This window comes from Rosa rugosa, chromosome 4 (assembly GCF_958449725.1).
Source record: "Rosa rugosa chromosome 4, drRosRugo1.1, whole genome shotgun sequence".
Lineage (NCBI taxonomy): Eukaryota > Viridiplantae > Streptophyta > Magnoliopsida > Rosales > Rosaceae > Rosa > Rosa rugosa.
Window position 1 is genome coordinate 4,409,103 of NC_084823.1, and position 12,878 is coordinate 4,421,980.

General features: G+C 37.8%; 1 protein-coding gene, 1 long non-coding RNA gene and 1 pseudogene across 2 annotated transcripts; all 3 read right to left on the minus strand.

The window, feature by feature from the left end:
* Positions 1-978: 978 nt before the first annotated feature.
* Positions 979-2,901, minus strand: LOC133741857 (uncharacterized). The gene is made up of 2 exons (XR_009862185.1): positions 2,730-2,901; positions 979-1,402 (listed from the first exon to the last, which is right to left on the minus strand). It is a non-coding gene; the product is annotated as an uncharacterized LOC133741857 (long non-coding RNA).
* Positions 2,902-5,856: 2,955 nt separating this feature from the next.
* On the minus strand, positions 5,857-7,325 carry LOC133706777 (protein PHOSPHATE-INDUCED 1-like; annotated as a pseudogene).
* A 2,719-nt stretch (positions 7,326-10,044) lies between these two features.
* On the minus strand, positions 10,045-11,242 carry LOC133745716 (protein PHOSPHATE-INDUCED 1-like). The gene has a single exon (XM_062173835.1). The coding sequence runs from the start codon at positions 11,141-11,143 to the stop codon at positions 10,184-10,186; it is 960 nt and encodes a 319-aa protein (XP_062029819.1). The 5' UTR covers positions 11,144-11,242; the 3' UTR covers positions 10,045-10,183.
* Positions 11,243-12,878: the final 1,636 nt, after the last annotated feature.

Genomic DNA, 12,878 nt, shown 5'->3' on the forward strand with positions numbered 1-12,878 from the left:
ATGAACAAGTCACTGTTAACCTCAAGTGACTGGTCAAGTCACTAACCATGTAACTGTCTCAAGTCACTGGTCATGTCACTGACCATGTCGCTGTAAATCCTTGGTCAAGTCACAGTTAAGATCAAATCACCGACAAAGATGAGCCACATCACATAATGTTAAGGAGGAAGTTGGGGGCCATGTCACAGTTATGAACAAGTCACTGTTAACCTCAAGTCACTGGTCAAGTCACTGACCATGTAACTGTCTCAAGTCATTGACCATGTAACTGTCTCAAGTCACTGACCATGTAACTGTCTCAAGTCACTGATCATGTCACTGACCATGTCGCTGTAAATCCTTGGTCAAGTCACAGTTAAGATCAAATCACCGACAAAGATGAGCCACATCACATAATGTTAAGGAGGAAGTTGGTTAGTGACATGGTCAGTTACTTGGTTAGTGACATGTGATTAACAGTGACTTGGCTATTAACTTGTGACTTGGCTACTGACAGTTACTCGGCTAGTGACATGGTCAGTGACATGGTTAGTTACTTGGTTAGTGACATGTGATTAACAGTGACTTGGCTACTGACAGTTACTTGGTTAGTGACATGGTCAGTTACTTGGTTAGTGACATGGTCAGTTACTTAGTTAGTGACATGGTCATTATTAACCTCAAGTCACTAGCTATGTCACTGGCCAAGTTACTTGTCATGTCACATGCATGAGCAAATCACTGATCATGCAACTGTCAAAGTCACTGATCAAGTCACTGTCAATCACATCAGTTGCCAAGTCACATGCTATGTCACTGGTCAAAAATGTAAAAGTGGTGTGTAGCCAAGAAGCTAGGCTAGAAACCCAAAAATGTAAAAGTGGTGTGTAGCCAAGAAGCTCTCATTTACATTGTAATCTTTTTCCGACCGCAAATATTAATTAGCATTTATATCAAGTCACTTTTCATAAACATAAAACAAATAAGATTAAGGTCGGTAAAGAAAAAAAAGTATAAATGAAGAATATCATAGAACATAACGTACTTTTGATATCAGTTTAAAAGAGGAATTTAATTCCCGGTATCATCTACCACAAAGATCATAAATAACTCTATAGCTACCATCACATTGCTTTAAGCATCAAGCTGCAAGTCTTTCTCTGTTCCCATCTCTAATGATAGCTTGGAACCTCTTGCCTTGTGAAAAAAAACTATTAAAAAAACAACCGCATTTTACAAATACCATGCTCAATCTCTCACAACGACAAAAAGTATCACCGAGTACGAAACTGTGCAACAAAAAGATCACCTAAAACTGAGGTGGCTCTGGCAATACACTCCCTATCTTGCTTTACTACTTGAGATAAGACGCTTCATCCAAATGATTGCTCACAGACAGTAGACATGAGCTGAATTTGATCTCCTTCATCAAAATTTTAAAAAAATATAAACACCAGTCAGCATCTAATCTAAGAAATGGCATAGGATTTACAGTCCATACCACATGGGAGGATTAGCGAGAACACTTTCAAAATCACAGCAATCATATTGTCATGATATCCAAAGAGGGACTTATATAGCAGTGCATCAAAATCAATCTTTAGCATATGCCTATATGCTATAGATTGAAGCAATTATTTCATATAAGCTAGTAGACACAGAGATTGGCAGAAAATTCAACTCCCAGACTTAAGTCAGCCTAAGCTCATGACTTCAATAGTTTTTCACATTGAACAATTGGGTTGTATCTCCCATAGGTAAGCAAAATTCAAGGACCAAAGCAAAATCAGCATCAAGGGATACAAGATTTTTGAAGGGAAAAAAAAAGTGCATTCTAAGACCGAGATTCATCCCAAACAAAAAGGACACACCATAAAATAAACTCGTAACTACGTACTATATATTTGTAGAAATAAGCAAATGAAGCAGTTAACACAATTACAACGTGAGGACTATTCAACAAGAAGAGCATCTGCCAAAAAGAATAAAAATCTATTACACATAAATGCAAAGCAAATGGAATTTCTCAATTGAATACCCATAGACTTTCAATAGAATTTCTCAATCGACCACCATCAATTCAAAGTCCCCCAAAGGATCTACCATACAGATGATCCCTATTAACCAATGGTTCATCGACTACAATTGCCTTGTTCCCCTGCAATACCTGATACCTGAGAAGGCCCTTAGGCTCATTTCACAACTAGCTTAACAAAAATGAAAAACAAAGGATTACAATACCTATTGCATCTCTCCTCAAATTCAATTCTCCCTACTTTCTACATTCCATTATTGTTTTGATTATATCTCAGACCAATTCTTTTCCAACGTCCAGTAGCAACTAAATCAAAATAATCAAGGAACTATATCTATCGTCTAATTTCAACAGAATTTATGTCAATCAAAAGAATAACAACAATTTCTATGAAAGCACATCAATTGAAGAAAAGAAAAACTAACCTGTTTCATAATTCCTAAACTTCTATCAAATTCACCATCAAAATTAAACACAAATCAAAACCGTGGATAGATAAACCTACAATTTATACTTGAGAAATCATGATAGTTCTAGATCGAAATCACGAGTTTGATAATTCTGGTTTTGGATCAAATCCAGAATTAACGAAAATAACTTAAACAATCCTATAATCGTTTCATCCAAAACTCAATTCCAAAATCAATGTCGCTATGAACAATCGCCCAATTTCTAATTCGATAAGCCAAATCTCTACTCTGATACAGCAAATTACCTTCGAAACCCAAACCGCACTGCTTCTGGAATCGAAACTGCGCCGATTTGGAGCCTCGAAGTCTGCGACATCGACGACGAGGCTTTGAGAGAGGATGTAGAAGAAGAACTTGGAGAGAGCGGCGGTGATCAGCAGCTGTTCGATTTGGAAGGAGACTTGGAGGACATCAGAGGCGTACGTTTTGGACGACATCTCCGTTGGCGACACTAAAGTTATAAACGTGCATTAGGCTTTAAGGGTAGAATGGGAATCAGAAAAATTAAAAACTAACCTTTTTTAACATCACCTCATTATTCATAAGGACTAAATTAATATTATTAACAATTCATTATGGACCTTTTTATCAAGTGGGAAACTAGATGACATTTTTATCATTTCACTCTCTAATGTGACCTTTTCCATCATTTCCTTTTATAAAAACAAAAAAATACTCTAGGTGGTTGAAAGCCGCTCACTGGTCTACGATATTTGTGATATATTTCCGATAAAGTGAATAATTTTAGGATATATCCCCAATAAAGTGAAGAAATATCTGTAAAAAATAATTTTACACTTTATCTGTAAATAAATATCTGTAAAAAATGATTTTACACACTCGCTGGTCTACGATATTTGTGATATATCTCTGATAAAGTGAAGAATTTTAGGATATATCCCCAATAAAGTGAAGAAATATCTGTAAAAAATAATTTTACACTTTATCTGTAAATAAATATCTGTAAAAAATGATTTTACACAGATATTTCTTCACTTTATTGGGGATATACAGATATTTACAGATAAAGTGTAAAATCATTTTTTACAGATATTTCTTCACTTTATTGGGGATATGTCCTAAAATTCTTCACTTTATTGGAGATATATCACAAATATCGTAGACCAAAAATGATTTTACACAGATATTTCTTCACTTTATTGGGGATATATCCTAAAATTCTTCACTTTATCGGAGATATATCACAAATATCGTAGACCAGCGAACGGCTTTCAACCACCTAGAGTATTTTTTTTGTTTTTATAAACCTATTATAACTTGTAGTGTATAGGTTGAAGACAAAATTAAAAAAAAAAAAAAAAAAAAAAAAAAAAAAAAAACGAAAAAACAGAAAAAAAAAAAAAAAAAGGAATTTATTTATTTATTTTATTTTTTTGGTCTTGAAATGACAATTTTAGCCCTCAAAGGTCAAAGTTAACGTCCAATTTGGACGGAATAGGAGAAATTAGACACGGCTGATTGAAATTGGAAAGTTCAGGGGGGTAAAAAAGTGAAATTGAGAGTTTGGGGGGTGAAATGATGACACCCCTAAACCTCAGAGGGGTAAACTGAAATTAATCTATATATATATATATATATATATATATATATATATATCAGATTTTATCCAGAGCGGAGCTCCACTTTGAAATTAACGTGTGAAGTTCGAGTTTTGGGTCACTTTTCGGTCGCATATCCACATCTCGACCGTTCAGTTTTTAGGTACTAGCGTATAGATCATCTCTGCAAATTTTCAGCCAAATTGATGATCGTTAAGGTATCTAACTCACTTAAACCAATGGACGGACTGAATCTGTCAACCTGAACTGTACTAGCTTTAAGACAATTATCAATGCCTTAGCGATCATCATTTTGGCTGAAAATTTGCAGAGACGATCTATACACTAGTACCTAAAAACAGAACGGTCGAGTTGTGGATATATGACCGAAAAGTGACCCAAAACTCGAACTTCACACGTTAATTTTCAAAGCGGAACTCCGCTCTAGATAGAATCTGTATATATATATATACGGAGGCGTTCCAAAGAGGACGTCCGCACTTTAGCTAAAGTGCGGACGACGGCGCTGCAGCCCAACTCAGGCCACGACCGCGCGGCGCGGCTTGCCAGAGGGAGGCCAGGGGTCGTGCGGAGGGGTCTGCGGTCGGGTGGAGTCGCCGGCGACGGGTTTTCAGGTGCTGCACAGAACCTGCAGTTGCAGGTGAGGTGGCTGCCCAGAAACCGGCAACCCCGACCTCCTCTGACCTCGAACGGTGCCCAGAAGCCGTCTGGGATGCTTCCGGCGTCCTTCCAGCCCGATTCGCGCCGCCGTCGACGCCTGAGCTGGGCTGCAACGCCGGCGTCCGCACTTTAGCGAAGTGTGGACGTCCGCTTCAGAACCCGCCTGTATATATATATACACAGATCCTATCCAGAGTGAGGTCTCATTCTGAAATTAACGTGTGAGGTTGGAGTTTAGGGTCACTTTTCGGTCTCATATCCACAACTCGACCTTTCTGTTTTTAAGTACTAATGTATAGATCATTTCTGCAAAATTTTAGCCAAATTGATCGCCGTTAAGGTATTGATAATTGCCTTAAAGCTAGTACAGTTTATGGTGGACAGATTCAGTTCGTCTATTAGTTTGAGTTCAATTCATTTTTGACTCATTTTTAGCTCCGGTTCGTGTTTGTAAGATAAATGAGCCGAATTTTTTTTGTTTTTTAAACTATGATATATTTGGCTTGTCAAGCTCTTGAATAGCTTGTATTTTTTTATGAATAGCTTGAGCTCGACTCATGAAAATTTAAAGTATAAATATAAAATTGTTATTCTAATAAAAGCCTTTTTTTTTCATTGCATTGCCTTCCTTTTCAATTAAAAGGAAAATTAAGTATAGCATGTAACAAAGAAAGACAATATTTGTGCCTCAATTTAATTAGACCAGTGCAACAATGAAATCAAACTCTAACCTACAATTACGATGGGGTAACCAATCAAATTAAATTCGGATAATTATTTTTATTTAAAATTTTATTCTTAATTAACTTTATTAATTTAGAGCCAAATTAAGCCAATTCGAGCATAAATCGGACTTGAGCTCGTCCAATAACCGAGCTGAGCTTAAGCTTAAAAAAAACATTCAAGCCGAGCCGAGCTTGAGCTTGAGCTTGAAAAAAGTTAATCAAGCATAAACCCGGCTCAAGCTCGATAAAAAATAACTGAGCTGAGTGCCTGAATTTGATAACCTTAGTATTCGCTTCAGCTCATCTCATTTACACCGCTAATGAGAAGGGTCATAGATGGAAGTATGATGAGAAAAGGAGACAGAAATGTTTGAGGTTTATATTAAGTAGTTAGTTTAGGAGTGTATATAAAATTTCTTTTGATATGATTTATAAGTGTGATATAAAAGAATAAACGAATAAATAATAAATAATGAATAATTTCAGAAGTAATCCCTACTCCCTACATTAGAAATTATTTTCCCTCAGCGAAGTGTCAAACAAAGTTGAGGTTGAGGGATCGAACAAAGCAGGGAGCAAGTACTTCTTCCCATTAAAACCATTGGCATTGTAGCTAGCACCAGTTGTAGCATCAACCAATAGGTCTCCAGCATAACCAGGATGTGCCCCTTTCCCATAGACACCAGGACAAGCCGAAGCAGCCTCTAATGGAGCCTCTTTGGGACCCTGATAGAACCCATTCCCAAAAGGGTTGGTCACAGTCCCAGCCAAAAGGCTAGCCAGGTTTATGATCATGCCATCCACACCCACACGTTGTTGGGTGCAACCAAACCTGGAGATCGTGGTCCATAAATTGGCTGATGGAATGGTCAAGCACATTGACCAGGGCACTGGTCTCGGAGTTTCCCACCCAGATGTAAGCTAACTCTTGAGACCCAAATGTAAGCGAATTTGGAGCTCTTGCCTCGAAGGAAAGAGTTTCTTGAATACCCATGTGTGCCACATTTGCTAGAGCAAAACCCATCAATAATGACATCTGATGAGGTCAAGACAACATTGATGGCATTACTCTGGCCGCCAGTGGCCGCCAACTGTTTGATGTGTGTTCCAAGAGATAGGGACTTGCCCAGAGAGTAGCTTTCATCGAGGATTTGGGTACCCAATGAGAGGGAAAGAGATGAGGTTTTCTTGGCATTGGCGAGGTAATAGTATTTTTCTATGGATATCAACCATGTAGCAACAGAGGGTTGATTTTAGATGGAGAAGAAGAAAGTGAGGTGATGAAATCGGACACAATTGCGCGCTGGGAGGGCTTGAATTTTCCATACCAGATTAAATTGATGGATATTTTGCCCGTGAGAAGAGGGCCATTGTGGATTGGAATAGTATAGGCTGCTGGGTTTGGTCTGAGCTGGTCTCAGCAAGGCTCCTAGCTGCTGAGCTAAAATGGCTGAACAAAAATATGAGCGAGACTAGTTGTAGAAGTAAATATGAGGAAGCAAAAGTAGCCATGGTCACCTGTAACAAAGCTATCAATTTGGGAATTGAAATCTTAGTGATTCTACTAAAAATGTATGAAGCTCAAGGTTTGATCAGTTGGATTAGAGTGAACTATGAAGATGCCTATTTACAGTGCTGAAGACTTGAATGAAAGAAAGTGCATGGAAGGAGCCAAAGAAAGGAGGAAATTGAAGAGAGTGAAGTGGGAGAGCTAGAAGAGAGTGAAGTGGGAGAGCTAAAGGCCATATGACAACGCGTTGCATTTTAAATTGAGGCTGCTTTTATTCTGGAATTTTCGACCAAAACTAAGGATGACAGGGTTTAGCCAGCCGAGTGCATTAGGACAAATGAGACAATCCCAATAAGGACGAAAAAGACAAAGTTGTGCACCGTCTTTTCTGCGTTAGCAGGTACTTTTTCTTAATTATTGTTTTTATATGCCAACGATTAAGATAACCCTGCTAGTATTAGTATTATCTATTTCTAGGTTTCCAAATGGCTAGATTGCAGATTGTTTGTAATCAGAGATGTTCCCCTGGTCAGCAGCTGACCAGAGATTTTATGGTCAATCACCGTCCGATTGAAATCGGACGGTTGACAACTCTCTAACTTTTTAAAAGATGAAAGCTGTCAACCGTCCGATTTCAATCGGACGGTGATTGACCATGAAATCCCTGGTCAGCAGCTGACCAGGGGAACATGACTCTGTTTGTAATACACTGATATACTCTGGCCCTATGAGATAATCTCCGGATATAAAGTAATGTGAAGTATTAGATAGTGTCACTGACTAAGTAACTGTGTTAGTGATGTCATCTGGGGTAGTGGGATTCTATTTATAAATGTTGGTAGCCAGGGTAGGTGTGACCGTGTGAGAAGTGATATAGGCATACAGCTGGGTTATAGAGGCAGTGAATGAGTGAGTTTAAATTCAGCGCCTGCCGCCCAAGGTTTAAATTTTGAATGAAGTTATTGCAATGAGGTGGTGGCCTCTCCGGGGAAGGTTTTTGGTTTTGACTTTGCTCAATGCTTTTGTTTTGGTAACCTTGTGGCCAGGACACGACTATCGTTTGTATCTTCCTGATCTTTCTCCAATTAGTCTCCTGAAGAAAATGAATAAGCTAGCAAAGCCTAGAGGAGAAGAACCTTGGGCAAGTTAATTTTCTATCGAGAGTATTATGATGGGTCGGAAAGTTCCCTGCCGGGGATAGTGGGGTGGGTAGTGGTCGGTGAGCATTTTGTGTATGTCAAGCATGAGTACCTTTCACTATGTGGAGTCCGTGCATTGTCAAGGCTAGCCGGGCCATTGTGTGTTTATTAGCAAATGGGCGGTTCAATGCCAATTATGCGGCATGTGGATTGTGGAGCACAGATGGACATCAGAGACTATAATCCTTATGGTGTTTCCTTCCTCCTTGTACGTACATGATCTAATGATCGTGCTCCAAGTAATTGTGGTTTTTTGGACCTACCACCAGTGGAATAAGTTTGAGGAACAATATGTAAGAGGGGTAAAATCCTCAAATGGTAGCCAAACAATTACGAAATGCACTTTTTGGTACCTACAAATTTTCAGAGAGTCTAGTAGTACCTGTAGTATCTCTCCGTTAACCCTTTTAGTACTTCCGTCAATTATTCCGTTAAAGTAGGGATAAAATTGTAAAAAACCCTATTTTTTTTACAATTTTTTTATAAAACTAAATTAAACTTGGTTTAAAAAAAAAAAAAGAGCTAGAATTGAATTTAATTAGTGAATATCTACATTTACCATTTACTTACTACTTCCATTGGTTAATCCTATTAATTGTTTGAGAAAAAATTATCTCATTAGTTGACCAAATGAATATATATTAATTTTTATAAAAAATAACTAAACACAAACAAAATACTTAAATTAATTACCCCAAGTAACCCGAGAATAGGGAAGAACGGATTGGATATTATTTTTATTTTTTATGTGTCAAATTACTTTTTAATTATAGACCTTCAATATATTATAATACTATAATTCTATATATGAATGAAAATACTATTTTACCCTTGTTATTTTATTCACATGAGTCTCACATGGCCGCCACGTAGGCATTTTTAACGGAATAATGGACGGATGTACCATAGGGGCTAACGGAGGAATAGTGTAGGTACCACTAGACTCTCTAAAAATTTATAGGTACTAAAAAGTGCATTTGGTGATAATTCGGGTACCATTTGAGGATTTTACCCTATGTAAGAGAGGGCAAAAGGGCATGCATTTTAGGAGAAATGTAGACTTTTATTTAATAATTAAATAAAAGATGAGGTGACATTAGTTATTTGGAGACGGACAATTTTAGAGAGCAAATTGAGAACAAAGGTAGAAAACTTAGATCCTATCAAGGAAGATGGAACTTTTTTTGTTTTACTTTGATAAAGCTAGCTTTAATCTAAAGACAATTTGTTTAAATTCCTTATGCATTCTTTATTCCCATGGAGTACTTTGTGTTCATGCATCACTCAAGTGTTCAAATGCTAAACGACATTGTCACCTAGTGACACTATGGTAAATGAGATTCAGTTACAAGATCCAATGATAAAATCATGGCATGCATTTCACTATTTTGATAGACTTCTCTATTAATTTCATATACTAGTGTATGAACTTCCTTTCTTTGTATCAGTTCATCACTCGATCAGAGATGCCTTTATATAGGTGCAAAAATTTATAGTTGGCTAAGGAAATTAAAAGCTACCGGTAATTACAAATTTCAACTTAAGCAATTCCATTACTATGAACAAGTAGCAAATACAATGAATATAAGCGTAGTTGACTACTGGAAAAGGTAATTAGCAAAGAGTAATGAAATGGTTGGAGGAGACATTCTGTCAGTAATCAACTGAAGTTTTTGCCTTCTATATGGATTGAGCTTGGTTTGCTCTGGATGCAGATTTTATGGAACTTTCGATTGAAGGAGACGCGGAATATGTGATTAATGCTCAGGTTTGCTTTTAATTCATTTGAACTTGATCTTAGTATGGTAATCTATATATTGATGGAATCAGATTACGATGATTATTTAGTCTTTGCATTACTATCTCAGTGTCTCATCCTTATATCATACAATAATGCATGTCGAAACTTTGTATTATTATTTTGATTATACAAAAGAATATAAACAAGAATGAGATTTCAAGTATTAAGCTCCCTAATGACAGTATTTACTACTTAGTCTATACTATAAGTACTCCCAAGTAGTCTCAAACAAGAGTAGAACAAGTTGAGGTTGAGGGGTCAAACAAAGCAGGAAGCAAGTACTTCTTCCCACTCAAACCATTTGCATTGTAGCTAGCACCAGTTGTAGCATCAACCAAGAGGTCTCCAGCATAACCAGGATATGCTCCTTTCCCATAGACACCGGGACAAGCCGAAGCAGCCTCTAATGGAGCCTCTTTGGGACCCTGGTAGAACCCATTTCCAAAAGGGTTGGTCACGGTCCCAGCCAAAAGACTAGCTAGATTGATGATCATACCGTCCACACCGACATCGTTGTTGGGTGCCACCAAAGGTGTGGTCTGTGGTCCATAGATAGGTTGGTGGAATGGCCAAGCACATTGACCCGGGCATTGGGTCTCGGAGTTTCCGACCCAGATGTAAGCAAACTTGGAGCTCTTGCCTCTGATGAAAGAGCTCTTTGAAGACCCATGTGTACCACATCTGCTAGAGCAAAACCCATCAATTAGAACATCTGATGAGGTCAAAACAACATTGATGGCATTACTCTGGCCACCCTTAGCTGCCAGCTGTTTGATCTGTGTTCCAACAGATAGGGACTTGCCCAGAGAGTAGCTCTCATCGAGGATCTGGTTACCCAATGAGAGGGAAACAGATGAGGTTTTCTTGGCATTGGAGAGGTAGTATTTCTCTATGGATTTCCACCATGTAGAAACTGATGGTTGGTTTATAGATGGAGAAGAAGTGGAAAGGGAGGTGATGAAATCGGAAACAATTGCGCGCTGGGAAGGCTTGAATTTGCCATACCAGATCAAATTGATGGAGATTTTGCCAGTGAGAAGAGGGCCATTGTGGTATTGGAAGAGTATAGGCTGTTGGGTTTGATCTGAGTTGGTCTCAGCAAGGCTCCTAGCTGCTGAGCTAAAATGGAACAGAGAGAGAAGCAGAACAAAGGAAAAGACTTGTTTGGAAGCAGAAGAAACCATGTTGTTTTTTAACAACGAAATCAATTTGGGAAGTTCAGTGATGCTAGAAAAGATTGATAGAGCTCAAGTTTTTGTGGGTTGGATTAGAGTGGACTATGGAGAGGCATATATATAGTGCTGAAGACTTGGGGGAAAGAAAGTGCGTGGAAGGAGCCATAGAAAGGTGGGATTTAATTGAGTAAAGTGAGAAAGCTAAAGGCCAGCAGGACAATGAGTTGCATTTTAAATTGGGGCTGCTTTTGCTCTGGCATTTCAACCCAACCTAAGGGCTAAGACTAGATGACAGGGTTTATCCAGCTAGTCAATTAGGACGACGAATAAGACCGTCATCAATTAGGATTCAATTAATTGCGTACCACTTTTTGCAGTTTTTCATTAGAGTATACTGCATTGTAGACAGTATGTTTTGCTTAAATGTTTAAAGTTAGGAATGCACTCTATAGTCTCTACTTTTCATAATTTTTTTTGTTTCGGAGCGCTTATGCGTATGGTGGTGTATAAAATTGGAGGAGATATACAAATCATTAGATTGGAGGTAAAAAATAGATACTAACTTTCAACTTTTGTAAAAGTTGAAGAATAACAATTTATTGCCATGAAGGAAACTTATCTTTCTAATATTCACAAAATGGTGGGATATTAACTCTCTGTATATAGCCTTCAACTTGGACAAAAGTTGGAATTTAGCTTCCATGCAGCTTGAATCTAGTAAGTTTACACAGGGCCTATTTGGGACATGAAATGGAAAGTATTATACTTGTCCCATACAAGTCCACTTTGGATCTTTCCAAGTAATTAGTGTTCAGAAATTAGACTTGGATTTGCCTAAACATCAGCTTCTAGTTCTAAGTTTTACTTTGACATTGTTACGCAAATGGGTAAATGACTAGGATTAGAGTATTTGATTTGGCTGTCGGCTAGGGTTTAGTAGAAGAGTATTTGATTTGACTGTTGGCTAGGATTTAGTAGAACTTAAGTATGTGCTTGTTGATTTGGGAGTATTTATTTATATATGATACAGAATACAGAGGAAGGTAGATATGGGAAGAGGTACGGTACAGCTGGGTAATATAGGGAGTGAGTTAAAAGTCAGTGCATGCCTCCCAGACCAGGGTTTCAAATTTAATGGAGTTCAAGTAATTCAGATGAGCTGGTGTGTAGGCTTCTGCCATAGATGTTTTGGTTGATAACCTTGTGAGAGAAATGACTCTCCTTCTCTGTCTTCCTGATGTTTATCCAATCATCCAGATCATGTGATTAAATTCTATCACTTAGTCCAATCAATATATTTAATTGCTCACCATTCCATCTGGTATCTTGTAGAACTCAACAAAATCCATTACTCTATATTATGCACATTCTACTTTTGATCAAGGTGAGCAAATATTTTGTGAGCTAGCTACCCCAGTTTCATGTGGTGATTGGTGGAACACTACATTAATAAGAGCAACAAAAATTGCAGATTAAGCATAATGGTGTTTCTGTAGAAGCTAGTCATAATAAGGGGGGAATAGTAGGGATCTTAGCTAGATTCCTTCACATAAACTAATATAGAGTAAGGTTAGGCTACTCCTTGGGAATGTTATATGGGTTTTTACTTTATATCATTTTATTTTGGTGACCCTTGTGAGGGACATGACTCTCCTTCCTCTGTATCTTCCCTGATGTTTATTCTGATCATGTGTATTTAGTCAATTCTATCACTTGACTTTAGTTACATTGTTAATTATTCTAG